The sequence below is a fragment of the Quercus suber genome, unplaced genomic scaffold, assembly GCF_002906115.3.
Source record: "Quercus suber isolate HL8 unplaced genomic scaffold, Cork oak 2.0 scaffold_84, whole genome shotgun sequence".
Taxonomy (NCBI): Eukaryota; Viridiplantae; Streptophyta; class Magnoliopsida; order Fagales; family Fagaceae; genus Quercus; species Quercus suber.
The window spans coordinates 1,676,040-1,691,073 of NW_027069549.1; the positions used below are offsets into that span (position 1 = coordinate 1,676,040).

A 15,034-nucleotide genomic window follows, 5' to 3' on the forward strand; every position below is an offset into this window, starting at 1 on the left:
TCACGGCTCGAAATCACTCTCCAGACCAAAGAACTTGCGTACATACTCGACACTCTTGTTCTGGATTGCACTAGCCACGGCCCGGCAGAAGAAATCCAAGGCCTCCTTGAAGTTGAGGTAGTTCGCAGCGAGTATAAGTTCGGTGAGTTCTTGAGGCATCACCTTCCTTAACAATTCTTGCTCGTACTGCTCCATCTCTTTCTTGTTGTCAGCGTTATTGGCCTTGATCTTGAGATGTTTCTTGCAGTAGGTGATGAGTATGGCGAGCGGGTGGCTTTCCACGTTTGGAAGAGGGATCACGGTGGTGGAGGCGGCACTGGTGACGTTGTTGTTGTTTTCATCATCAAAGTACTGCTTGACAGTGCAGAACTTCATGGCCACAGCTTCTTCGACCTCGAATAGTTCATTGTCTGAGGTTTTTAGGGTTATCTTGGTTGAACTTGAAGTGGCGTTTGGGTTATCGCTTTGGTTCGACATTGTTGAAGGGAGAGAGAGATTGATTCGTGGAGAAAGGAAAACAACTTTAGGGTTATGTTGTAGTAGAACTGAAGAAGTAGAACGTTCTTATGGATTTTGGAAACTACTTGCTGATTTTCTGTTTTTACTTTTTTATATTTTGAGAGAGAAGTCGACTTGGAAAAGGATTAGTTTTTTTTTTTTTTTTTTTTTTTGGGGTAAATTTTATGTATGCCTACGTTATATTTGTTTATTAATTCAAATACATAATTATCTTGAATTTAATCATCATTGAAAAATAAAATACTATATTTCTATTTCATAAGAAACTTTATCAGTTGTAATCATACATTTAATTTTATAAACTTAATGTATTGCACCTAATTAAGTTTTATCATTGCAAATGACTTTATAGTTGAATTGACATTTCTTTATACACAAAGTATTTTAGGATCTAGGGGAGAATATGTTCAAGTTTCGGAGTTAACAGTATATTGTAATTATCTCTTAAAAAAAAATAATTAAGTTCTGCCATTTATTTCTTTTTAAAAGAGATGGGGAAGAAGAGTAGCCATATATTATTTTCTATGTTGCATTCGTAGCATCTCTCTCTCTCTCTCTCTCTCTCTCTCTCTCTCTCTCTCTCTCTCTCTATATATATATATATATATATAGGTGTCATAGTATTTCTTTTATATATAAGTAGTATGAGTGTGCTTATTTACATAGTATTTATTAAAAGATATGATTTTTTTTTTTTTGGGGTAATTTTTATGCTAAGTATGTTTTGAAAATTTTAAAAAAAAAAAAAAAAAGCTAAAAATTAAATTATTTAAAAAGTAATTGAAACAAAAAGCAAAAGATAAAAATTTAAGCAAATCCCAAATGCACTTTATATGTAGCAATTATTCAAGATACTATTCAATGATGATAATTAAATTTAAATTAAGAAAAAATTTACAATAGTAATAAATTGAAATACAAAAATTGTTTTTCTAAAATTAATGTGATTGTTTTGCAACTTTAATTTTCAAAGATTTTTGACTTGTGGATTTAAATAAGTTTTTTGTATCTTCTTCTTTTGTTGCTCCATAATAGTCAATGAATAACTCCATTCGAACTCCATAATTGTAGATATTGGTGTGAGTTGTACATTGATTGCAACATCAATTCTTTGTAAATTAGTAGAATAATGCATCATCCCTTTCACTTGATAAGTTACTTTCGTAATCATTTAAAGTGTCATTGATATAAGTCTGTCAATAGATCAATGTGCTAAGAAATGTATCATGATATGTACAAGTAAAAAAAAAAAAAAAAAAAGTAACTAATTGGGAAATCTCTTATCAAAATAGTGGAAATCTAATAAGAATTTGATTAAAAGATCCTTAGCAAAGCACAATGTAATTAAACTAACCTAAAAGCATTCCATAAAACACTCCATCAGATTTAAATCCGTATCCTCGCGAGAAACTAATTAATAAACCTAAAAGCCAAAAACAAAGACAAGTCAAGAACCAAAAAAAAACCAGAAATCTGTTAACAAAATAGTAGAAATTTAGCAAGGTTATGATTGAAAAGATCATAAACAAGCACAAGTCAAAAACTACTAAACTAACATAATATCATACCATAACAAAGACCAAAACACAATAATCAAAAAAGACCAAAAAAAAAATATATATATATATATATATATATCCAGAATCTCTTAACAAATTAGTAGAACTCTAACAAGTTTTTTATTAGAAAGATTATTAATCAATGAATCAATCCTCGTCTACACCCTCAAAAGACCAAGCAAACTCCTCACGAAGCTTCTCCTCCTCTCCCAGCTCGAAATCACTCTCCAGACCAAAGAACTTGCAAACATACTTGACACTCTTGTTCTGAATTGCATTAGCCACGGGCCGGCAGAAGAAATCCAAGGCCTCCTTGAAGTTGAGGTAGTTCGCGTCGAGTATATATAAGTTCGGTGAGTTCTTGAGGTATCACATTCCTCAACAACTCTTGCTCGTACTACTGCTCCATCTCTTTCTTGTTGTCAACATTATTGACCTTGATCTCGAGATGTTTCTTGCAGTAGGTGATGAGCATGATGAGCGGGTGGCTTTTCCACATTTGGGAGAGGGATCATGGTGGTGGAAGTGCCACTGGTGATGTTGTTGTTGTTCATGGCCACAGCTTCTTCGACCTCGAATAGTTCATTGTCCGAGGTTTTTAGGGTTGTTAGTGTATAGCTTAGATTAAATTAGCCCAATGGACTTAGCCCGGTATACTATACTTGTAGGTTACTCATATTGCTTGTATTGCACACATATCTATCCTATATAAGGCTCTTTATTGTACATTATTATTTACACACAATATACAGACTATTCAATCATTCTCTCTTTCACTTTATATTGTTATCATGGTATCAGAGTCATTGCTCTGACCTAGTGGTATTTTTCGGCGTTCTTCCGCTACCCTCACCTTCACCGGTAGCCACCGTCAAAAGCGAGTCACCGCCGTCACACTCAACCACTACCTCTCAAATCTAGTCTATTCATTAATCAAATCATTGAACCACAAATACGACGTGATAGATCAGACTTCCCCGATCAAAACCCAGCCAGAAACTATCCCAAAGGAACCATTACCTCTCGGATCTAGTCTATTCATCAATCAAATCGTCAAACCACAGATATGACGTGATAGATCAGACTTCCCCGATCAAAACCCAGCCAAAAACTATCCCAAAGGAGCTCCCACGCGCCCTTACTCGCTGCCCCAAGTTTTTGCCTGTCAAAGACGCGCTACACGCACTATCACGTGCCGCCACGAATCTCATACGCTTGACAAACTTCCTTCATGCACCTTCAGTCTCACCACGCGCTACATGTGCTCAACTCCTCTAAGTGCCACGTTAGCCCTAGCATGTCATCACCACGTCAGCATCACACGTCATCCAGTGACGTCAACAGACAGGACCGTTGACCAACAGTGTTGATCGTTGACTTTTTTGTTGACTTTTTTACCAAAGTCAAAAATTTTGAACAGAGCCTATCTTGCTCAGTTTTTTGGGTAGATTCTGATTTTGGGCTCCATTTCTTCATTTAAGGTCTCTAAATACCACTTTTTAGTCATTTTTTTCATTATGGCTCAACAAAATGACCGAGATATCATACGTCCTATCACCATTATGTTGGATGGTCCTACTAGCTATCATGCATGGTCTCAGAATATGACTGTCTTTCTCAAGGGTCGAAAACTATGCAGATATGTGACTGGTTCAATTCCTAAGCCAATACCAAACCTTCAGTCCAAAGCCACAACTACTGCAGATGCCTCCAAGACTGCTATTACAGCGGATGATTATGAAAAACGCCTAGAGGAATGGGAGAGTATTCAGAGTAAGATCTTGTCTTGGTTTATCAATACCTCTATTCCTTCCATTCATAATCTTCTTCCTCGTCTTAAGACTGCTAAGGCTGCTTGAAAATTTCTGGCCAATCGCTATAATTGCACTAATGATTCAAGCCTGGAGTTCTACATTAAATCTAAACTTTATCAAATGCACCAAGAGACAGGTCAGTCTATTTCTGACTTTTATTCTTAGACTTCTACTATGTGGGAACAACTCTCTACTGCAGATCCTCCACTAGTGTGTTCTAAGGACATTGAGCTCTTTGTCAAATATCGGGATCACCATAAATTTATGCACTTCATGATGGGTTTACGTGAGGATTTTGAGCCTACTAAGGTTTCTCTGCTTAACCGATCTCCTACTCCTTCTCTTGATGCTGCAGTCAAGGAGCTCATTTCTAAGGAGAATCATCGGCCTACTTATCACATGTCATCATCTGATCATGTATTAGCTATGATAGCTCGTGAAAAATCAGTAGGCTGAAAATTCTGAGCGTTAGCGATCTTGAGGCTGAGTCTTGAGAAAACAAACATAAAATCAGAAGAGACCGATGGAGGTCGGCCCAAAATCCTCCGATGGTAAAGTCAGTGACTATTACAAGTTAAAAGAGAGTATTTCTAAAGTTCTTTGTTTTTTGTGAAAAATGTTTTTCATACCTTTGTTCTTCATTTGGGAATGCTAATATAGTATTCGTAGAGCGGTTACTCATTTAACAATTGTTCCTGTTATTAAGAAATTCAGACAATTATAAGATAACTTCCATAACTACCATGGAAGTTACCTCATTAGGACTTGTGCTATATAACGATTAATGGAGGGTTGGGTTCGTAACGATGCAACCCATCCTTTACGTTTGGAAGAGCTTAAGTCATCAAAAGCCTAAGGTCCAGCAACCTCGTCTGTCCATTACTAAGGACAGACGAGATTTACTTTAAGGATGAGCATAGGAGGGACGAGCGTAAGAGCCCCTTATCCCATTCTTTACATTTTGTCATGGACGGCCCATATGGACAAGATGAGACTTACGCATTTTCTTTACACCATAAAGCTACACCATCTCCACAACCTCCCATTGCTGCATTCACTACTCCTCCACAGATAAACTCTAGGCGTCCCACCTCTCAGTCTTCCAAAGGTACTCGCTGTGAGTTTTGCCGTGCTAAAGGCCATAACATCTCAATTTGTTATAAACTGCAGAAATTTATGCAAGAGCAGAATAAAGCTTCTCTTCCTCAAGCAGCTGCTATATGTCCTTCCGATCCATCAGTACTTGCGGGTCTATCTTTGGCTTCTTCACTTACTACGGCTGATATTGAGGCAGTAATTCAACAGGTTTTATCCCGAACTTCCACTGCCCTTTCTGTCACCTCAGGTAAACAACCTTGGTTTTTTGATACTGCGTGTTGTAACCATATGACTCTTGATGAATCCCAATTTTCTGATAAGGCACCCTTAGAACACCCCATCACCATTTACACTGCCGATGGAACTCCTATACCCGTTAGTCATAAAGGAACAATCTCTTCTCCTTGTTTATCCCTTAGTGGCACTTTTCATATCCCAAAGTTATCCCTAAATTTGCTTTTTGTTGGTCAACTTTGTGAATTAGGCATAGACATTCTATTTACTAATCATGGTATGGATGTACAGGATCTCCGGATGGGTCAAGTGCTTGGGACAGGCCGTAAGGTTGGTCGCATGTTTGAGCTTCATGACTTGAAGATTCCTTCACTAGTTGTTTCTGCAGGTGCTACCACTGCCACCCCCTCACCTAATCTATGGCATGCTCGTCTTGGTCATCTATCCTTATCTCGTCTTCAGTTGTTAGCTTCTCAAGGTCATTTAGGTTTCATTCAGTTTCAAAATTTTGATTGTACTTCCTGTCATTTTGGCAAACAAACAAAATTACCCTTTAATAATAGTGACTCATTTTCTTCTGCACCTTTTGATCTTATACATTCTGATATTTGGGGTCCTGCATCTATTCCCACTGAGGGGGGATCTAGATATTTTGTCATATTTGTGGATGATTTTTCTCGATATACTTGGATTTATCTGCTTCACCACAGGTCTGAACTTGTGTCTATTTACCAAACATTTCATAAAATGATTGAAACACAGTTCAATCGTACCGTCAAAGTCTTTCGATCAAATAATGCCCAAGAATATAATGATAAATCTTTCCTATCCTTTTTAGACAGTCATGGGACCCTTACTCAGCAGTCGTGTCCTTACACTTCTCAACAAAATAGTCGTGCAGAACGAAAACATCGTCACATTCTTGATTTTGTCCACACCCTTCTCATTTCTACCTCTCTTCCTGAGCGTTTTTGGGGTGAGGCCGCACTCACTGCTGTTCGAGCTTCTCTATGGTGAAACCCCTGACTACTCCTCTCTTCGAGTTTTTGGTTGTGCTTGTTTTGTCTCTCTTCCTCCTCATGAACGAACAAAGCTCCAACCTCGTGCTCATCTTTGTTGTTTTCTTGGTTATGGTGTATCTCAAAAGGGGTTTCGCTGTTATGATCCCATTTCTCATCGCCTTCGTGTCTCCCGTCATGTTGAGTTTTGGGAACATTGTCCTTTCACGAGTCTTCAGCAATTCCCTATGTCCTCTTCCTCAGAGTCTCCCATTTTTACTGATCTTTTCCTCCCTCTGTATCCTGAACTTGTGGAGGATTCTTCAACATCGGCTACCTCTCCGGTTCTATCCCTGACATATGACCTGCCTGTGTTGGATCCTGTGGCACCACCCTCACCTGAGTCTCCTGTTGGTTCTAAACTTCGTCGTTCCACTCGGGTAAGCATTCCTCCCCCTTATCTCACTGATTATCACTACTCATTTGCTCTTGCCACCCTCTATGAACCTCACATCTATCGTGAGGTTCATACTAACCCTCTTTAGCAGCAAGCTATGAACAAAGAACTAGATGCCCTTTATAAGAATCACACTTGGGATATGGTTGATTTGCCTTTTGGTCAGTCTGTAATAGGTTGTAGGTGGGTTTACAAGATCAAGACTAAGGCTGATAGATCTGTTGAACAGTACAAGGCTCGCCTAGTTACCAAGGGCTTTACTCAGGAGTATGGCATTGATTATGAGGAAACATTTGCTCCTATTGCTCGCCTTACATCTATGAGATGTCTTATTGTTGTGGCTGCTGTTCGTCGTTGGCCTCTTTATCAAATGGATGTGAAGAATGTTTTCCTTAATGGAGACCTCCAAGAAGAAGCGTACATGCAGCTACCCCCTGGCTATCCACACTCAGGCAGTCAAGTTTGTCGCCTTTGCCGTGCTTTTTATGGCCTCAAGCAGGCTTCTCGAGCTTGGTTTGAAAAGTTTAGCTCAGTTGTTGCTCAGCAATGTTTCACTTCGAGTTCTCATGACACTGCTTTCTTTGTCCGAAGATCATCTGTTGCTATCACTCTTATTCTTCTTTATGTTGATAATATGATTACTACTGGAGATGATTCTGCAAGTATCCGCTCTTTTCAGCACTTCCTTAGTTAGCATTTTGTGATGAAAGATCTGGGCACTCTCAGCTATTTTCTTGGGCTTAAGGTTACCTCATCTTCTGATGGATACTATCTCTTCCAAGCTAAATATGCTTCTAATCTTCTCTCCAAAGCTGGTATCACCGACAACAAAACTGTTTCCACTCCCTTGGAATACAATGCAAAACTCACACCCTTAGATGGTGAATATATATCTGATGCTACTCGCTATTGTCAGTTGGTTGGTAGTCTGATCTATCTCACTGTAACTCGTCCGGATATTTCCCATGCCATGGGTATGGTTAGTAAGTTCATGGATGCCTCTCGTTCTGTTCACTATGCTGCCATTCTTCGGATTCTCCGATATGTCAAGGGCACACTTTATCATGGTCTTCACTACTCCTCTCGATCTTCTCTCGAGCTTCATGCTTATTCAGATGCGGATTGGGCAGGTGATTCAACTGATCGATGCTCTATCACATGTTTTTGTTTTCTGTTGGGTACTTCTCTTGTCTCGTGGCGTAGCAAAAAGCAGGATGTGGTTTCCCGTTCTAGTACTGAGGCTGAGTATTGTGCCCTTGCCAACACCACCTGCGAGCTTGTCTGGCTTCGCTGGCTCTTGGCTGACATGGATGCTCCACAGCCCACTGCCACTTCTCTTTATTGTGACAATCATAGTGCTATCTACATTGCTCATAATGATGTCTTCCATAAACGCACCAAGCACATTAAGATCGACTATCACATCACTCGCCAGCATCTCAAGAAAGGCAATCTCAAGTTGTTCTCCATCTCCTCTGCTAACCAGCCTACTGATATCTTCAACAAGTCTCACCCGCCTGGTCATCTTCGAGATCTTATATCCAAACTCCAATTAGCTTCCTTCTTGCCACCTCGAGTTTGAAGGGGGATGTTAGTGTATAGCTTAGATTAGATTAGTCCAATAGGCTTAGCCCAGTATACTGTACTTGTAGATTACTCATATCGCTTGTACTGCACACATGCCTAGCCTATACAAGACTCTCTATTTTATATTATTATTTACACACAATATATAGACTATTCAGTTATTCTCTCTCTCACTTTATATTGTTAACAAGGGTTATCTTGGTTGAACTTGAAGTGGGGTTTGGGTTTTCGCTTTGGTTCGACATTTTTGAAGGGTGAGAGAGAGATTTGATTCGTAGAGGGGAAAAACTAAGGTTCTGTTTTTATTCCAAAATCCACTATATAAATAACCTAAGAACCCTGACTTTACCACAACTTTTCATTAGTCTTCTATAGTTCTACTTCTACTACAACTAAGGCTCTGAGTTTTTTTTTTTTTTTTTTCCTCCACAAATCAATCTCTCTCTTAATCTTAAAGAATGTTGAACCAAGGCGAAAACCCAAACCTCATCAAGATTCAGACAACGAACTATTCAAAGTCGAAGCATTTGTGGCGATGAAGTTCTGCGCTTCCAAGCAGTACTTCGATAGTTTGATGACGAAAGCAATGACAAAGACATCACCAAACGCACCTCCACCATCGTCATCCCTCTCCCAAACGTGGAAAGCCGCGCGCTAGCTCGCCGTGCTCATCACCTACTGCAAGAAACATCTCGAGAGAATGAGAGAGAAGGAATATGAGAAAAATGTGAGTAGGTTCATTATTAGAGCTTAACAAGGTCTTGGAGGTGCTGGTGGGGACTAAACACTATGTGGCAACTGGCAAATGATCGGTTGGATCTGTTATGATAATATAGCTTGCATGTTATGATAAGGGATCTATATGTGATATTTGTTTTGAAGAACATGAAGATGAGTTATCTTTTATCTTTTTCCTTTTGAGCATGCTGCTACAATAGATATCCATTAAACAATGAGTTAGAAAGTTTTTTATTCTATTTTAGAAATCAGAAATGCTATTTAACTTGGAAAAATAACGGAAGTATGTATTTTTTTCATTATATCAAAATTACACATTTCTATTTTACTTCTACATATCATTATACATTTCTGTGTGGTGGACTTGGTGGTGCGGCGAATTAACAAAGTCTCTGACCTTTCAATTTTTCAACTACTATGGTACAAGTAAGCCCTAAATGTGTTGGGATGAAAATTAGAATTTTCTTTCCTTTTTATTTATTGAGGTAATTATTAAAATACATATGTGTTCATTTTAAAGATGTTGAATGTCTAGTTATTGTAATTTTTTTTTTTTTTACATATATTTATCACTAATTGGATTGTATTTTATTTAAATAAAAATTATATTTATTTTTAGACTTTCTTAAAATATATATGTATATTATTGGGTATAGGGGGTCCAAACTAACAAGGTTCTTTAAAATTTTTCAAATTAATTAGGATAATTTCAAATATATATATATATATTTCAGGGGGGGGGGGGGTGGGGAGGTGACCAAGGCCTCCCTCAGTCCTCATTTGGCTCCACCACTAGATGCAAAGAACTTTTTCTAGTTGGATGGTACTACATTATTGACTTTTTTTTTTTATAGCCAAAAACATTTATTCAAAACAGAAACAAAAATAATAATAATAATAATAACAGCTACATATCAACATTAAGGTTCTACTCAAGAATAATTATATCAACAAAAAGAGAAGGAGCAGAGCCTAAAACAAAAATACTAGCTATGCAATTATTAAGAGACCATTTTACAAGAATATGAGTAGCCATTTTCAGATCTCTAGGAACACAGTTGAATTATGGACTCAATATTTTTTAAGTACTTTGATATTATTTTGAACTTTTGGACAATGTGTTTTAAATATTTGATATTGTTATTAACTTTCAAAATGTATGCTTAATAAGTATTTTGATATTATGAGTTTGTTAAAAAAAAAATTGTTTATTAAATTTATTACAATGTTATTCACGTGTTTTTTTTAAGTGGGTTAAATGGATTGAATTTGTATCAACCTAACCTGTTTAATATTTATCGAGTTAAAATGGATTATATTACATTCGTGTCAACCCACCACGACCAATTTATTAAGCAAGTCGTGTTGTGTCAACTCGTTTCATTAACAGGTCATGTTAAGGTTGAAGGATCATAATACGATTATTAAATGGATTGGGTTTGGGTTGAGCCATTTAACCAAATACTCCTACCTCGACACAACACAAATATGACAGGAACTTCCATGTCAACCGTATAACGAGATGTTTAATTCAACAAAAGGCATGCAGGACAATCAAGAAACGAACATTTGAAAAATATATTTTCTTCTATAAAATTTATATGAAAGGGTAACATATATGAACTAGTTCTATGAATGGAAATGGAAGAATATTGAGCATTGCATGTAACTATCAAGTACATGCAGCAATTCATAGCATATTAACATGAAAAATTTGCCCTTTTCAAATAAACTTAGCTAAGTTTGAATCTTTAGTAAATATATACATCAGCTACCATTTTTCTTTATTTTTTATCTTTTGTTTTATTTCTTTTTATTTTTTTCTCTGATTGGAAGTCATTTAATGCATAATTAGACACCAATGACTAGACATAACTTCATAAACCTTATTAGTTCCAAATTGAGTTAAGGTTTAATAGTTCCTCGGTGTTATATGGTTTTAAAAGCTTTAATCTTCCTTGGAGTTTTCACTTTTGAAAATAATTCAGCAATAACTTCTCTTTTATAAATATATATATATATATATAAGAAGTATTTTATTGAGAAAATACTATTTCATGAGCAAAGGACATGAAGAAGCCTAAAGAATTACATAATAGAATTATGTACAAAATATATATATTTTTTTTAGAGAAAGTTTCAACCTATGGCATCCGCTCCTGATGATAGCTCAACTAGTAAAAATTTTTATGATTGTATAAGAGATCTGGAGTTCAATTCCTGCCTACACTAAAAACTGATTGGTGTCTTGATCTGTTGATAACTTATACTACTTATTACTACCCATAGTATAAGTGATTGAGTCTGCATGGGATGGCTAATAATTGACCTAAATATTTTAAGTACATAACCATCCTTCCCACTTTGAAAATATGATGGTGAATCACTAGAGTTTAATACCGAGAGAGTGGCTTAGGTAGTGCTTACTTGTAAAGTTTATGAGAATGGAGTTTGTTTGGTTGCCAAGAAAAACAAAGGAAAATAAGAGAAAGTGAGGGGAAAGTGAGGAGGGGTAAGAAGAGTTAAAAAGATGGTATGAGATTTAGCTAGCTTTTATTAGTCATAGATGAGCTGGAAGTATAATCGGATAATTTAATTGACTTGGAAAGCTTTAATTTGGGCCAATCAGTGGATTTAAACCTTTATGGTAAGTGGACAGTTGTTTGGGTCATGGTCTTGTGGTGTTGAGTTCATTGCTGATGTTTACAAATTTGTGTCTATTATTTCTACTAAGATTTTCCAGTCTTAGGGTATAAAAAGAAGAAAAAAATCAGAATAATTATATAAAGTAAAATCCAGATTTATAATATTGTTATTTTAATTACGAATATCACAACCAACTTGGAAGAAATTCGACATGATTCAAGCTCACATCAGCAATGTTGGGATAGGTTTTAGTTTTGTTTAGATCGATTACAAGATTCAATTCGTTAATTGTGATGTATGGCAATCCTATATAGGAGTAATAGTAGTCCTTTTGCATGATTAGATCAAATTAGTGTAGTTTAGCATACTAGGCTATCATATTGGTATCTTAAAAATTGTGAACAAACTAGTTCAACAAAGGACAGTGAGTACATAACTAATAGACCGATAAGAGCATTAGCATTGGGTTTTGGCTATTTTAGTACCACACGCTCAAATTGAGCTTTACCTCAGTGTTTATTGCTAAAAAAATTTAGTAATTGTGAATGGTAAGTTTGTATTTATAGCAACTATTGTATTTTTTATTCATTTTTATTTTCACTTCTCTCTCTCTCTCTCTCTCTCTCTCTCTCTCTCTCTCTCTCTTATTTTATTATTGTGGGGGAAAAGGGGGTCAGGCCCAAGTTAATGGGCCGAATGCCCACGAGAGGACTGTTTCACATCCGAAAAGAGGGATGCAGAAAAGACAAGGCCCAGCTAGGAGTGGAATCCTCTTGATGAAGGATCATCGCTGTCCGAGGAGGATATCTCCTGTCCGAGGAAGATGTTTTGCTCTGATATGATATCGGAGACTAATCGAGTAGGGGAAAAGCCCGAATGACTGTCCGAGGACTCCACCTGATCAAGATAAGCTCAAAGCATATTCAAGAACGATAAGGATGGAGAAATATCTGAGGGAAAGGCTGCTGCCACCGTATTCAATGCATTGCAACAGCTTTTCTGGCCGCATTTATGTGGAGAAGACCTCTGAACAATGCATCCCAACCTACCGCCACTCACACAGAGATGAAAAAAAGCTGCCTGACGTGACAGGTACTTGAGCAAGTTCATGGATGGGGAGCACGTGGATGATGGAGATGAGGGTAGGAGTGACTATATAATAGAGGGGAGCACCTGTCAATTGGACCCCGGCAGAAGGGGGGGAGAAAAGAGAGAGAAGGGAAACAAGAGAGTGATTAAAACTATCAATGTATACAAACTGATGAATGCACTGTTGAAATGGTGATGATCCATTGTTATTAATCCCTTACTAATTCTAGTTCTTTGACCCATACTCTACAAATTAATTGTCTTTGGGTTTACGTAAAGAATTTGAACCCTACAATTATGTTGCATGTAAAAATAAGAAATAAGATGTTGGGTGTATCGTAAAACAAATAAAGTAATTTTTTAGAGTGTAGAATATGTATTTTTTTAGAAACTCAGATGTGAATGCTCTAAGGAAGATAAACCTATGGAAGCTAGATGTTAAGAGCACTTGCATAAATATTTGTATAATAATAAAAAATGACCACATTTTAACCAACAGAACCCAAAATTCACCCACGTCAAGTCATGCAAAATTGTATAAAAATACATGGTTATTACAATAACCGATTAAAGGCCAATTTGAAATGGGCTAAACTGCAAATTTGGGGCAAAATAGTGAAATTTCCATTCTTGTAGGGATCAAAATGAAATCTTGATAAGATTTTAACCAAAAAAAAAAAAAAAAACCTTGCAAGGCTCCTGTATGACTATATCTAGTTTAATTAAAATTTCTAGTCAACCACAAAACTTTATGTGTAAATTTATATTGGTATTATTCATTTTTCATTAATTTTTTTTATTTATCTCAAAAATAAAATAAAAGAGTGGAAAAATGGTGTTGTGCTTATATATGAAGAAAGAGAAACAATCAAAAATTTGAAAAAAAAATTGATATTTTAATAAAATGTACCGTCAAATAGATAATTTGATGTAAAGTGTTTTGAAGAGTAGGTATGTAAAATGAAAAAATTAAGGTTATGTTTGGTAATAGTTTTTGTTTTCTATTTTCAAAAACTTGTTTTTGGGAATATAAAGAAAAAACAATTTTTTTGTATTTTGAAATCAAAAACATGTTTGGTTAGTTGAAATTAAAAATATAGTTTTTTAAAGAAAAAAATAGAAAATATTAAAATATGTTGTTATTAGGATTTGAACTCTAATACTAACTCATTAAATAAGATAGATTCATTAAATTAAATACTTTTTTTCATTGACTTTTAAAAATTAGAAATTGAAAACAACATTTTGCATAATTTCAATTTCCTTCACAAATTGAGTTTTGAGAACAATTTCTGTTTTCTGTCAATTTTGGATTCCCAAACAGGTTTTTTAGTCTCAAAAATAGAAAACTGTTTTTGAAAACAAAAAATAAGGAAAAAAAAAACAGTTACTTAACTTACCCTAAGTTATACCCTAAGTTTTTTTAATGATAAAATAGACAAAATTTGCAAACTAATGCGAACCCTGGTTTCCAAACAAGATAGTTTGGGCCTAAGGAAGATTTCTTATTGGAATAAACTAGCTATGTTGCTTATTTGGTCAAAAGCCCGTTTAGCTAACAAATTAATAGGCCCAACTTTGTGCCCTATTCCAGTCTTGGGCCTCCAGGCAAAGTTTCATCAGCATTCAGCACAAATACACAATGTTTCAGCCGAGAGAAACAGGTATCACAAAAGTTTTTAGCCTAGGCCATAATTTAGGTGCTCTAATTAAACATAAATTCAAACACATTTTTTTGATGAACTGGAAAGTTATAAATTCAAACACACGTTTCTCTATCTAGAGATATGATTGTATACACAAATATAACACAAGATCTTTTTAAAATTAATGATATCTAAGATTCTAAACTACAACATCTATCTATATATATATATATATATTAACTGCAATAAGATTTGAATCTGACATTCATACATGATGATTACGGTTGCACTTCATCATTAATGAGCTCAAACACCAATTAGTTTCAGTGTAGATGGGATTCAAAACCCAATCCCTTAATTTCAAGTTGCTAATAAGAAACTTACCAATTAAACTAACCAACACCCCCTCTATCATTAGCTCAAAACATCAATTAGTTACAGTCTTGCAATGTCGTCGGGATTCAAAACCCAATCCCTCAATTTTTTTACTATTGATAATAGGATACTATTGATAATAGGAAATTTTATCAATTAAGCTAATTAGAACTTACTTTAAGATATGCTTGAAGCAAATTTTATTGGGAAGAAGGCAAGTGGCAGATATTTAAAGGCTAGTCTCCCATAATTTCTCTCCAATTTGGGAAGAAAA

The 15,034-nt window shown here is 35.8% G+C and overlaps 2 protein-coding genes across 2 annotated transcripts; one reads left to right on the top strand and one right to left on the bottom strand.

Moving 5' to 3' along the window:
- Nucleotides 1–477, bottom strand: LOC136067761 (SKP1-like protein 14). Its single transcript, XM_065774010.1, has one exon. The coding sequence runs from the start codon at nucleotides 475–477 to the stop codon at nucleotides 1–3; it is 477 nt and encodes a 158-aa protein (XP_065630082.1).
- Nucleotides 478–7,382: 6,905 nt separating this feature from the next.
- LOC136067762 (uncharacterized mitochondrial protein AtMg00810-like) lies at nucleotides 7,383–8,261 on the top strand. Its single transcript, XM_065774011.1, has one exon. It carries the CDS (start codon nucleotides 7,383–7,385, stop codon nucleotides 8,259–8,261), a length of 879 nt encoding a protein of 292 aa, XP_065630083.1.
- Nucleotides 8,262–15,034: the final 6,773 nt, after the last annotated feature.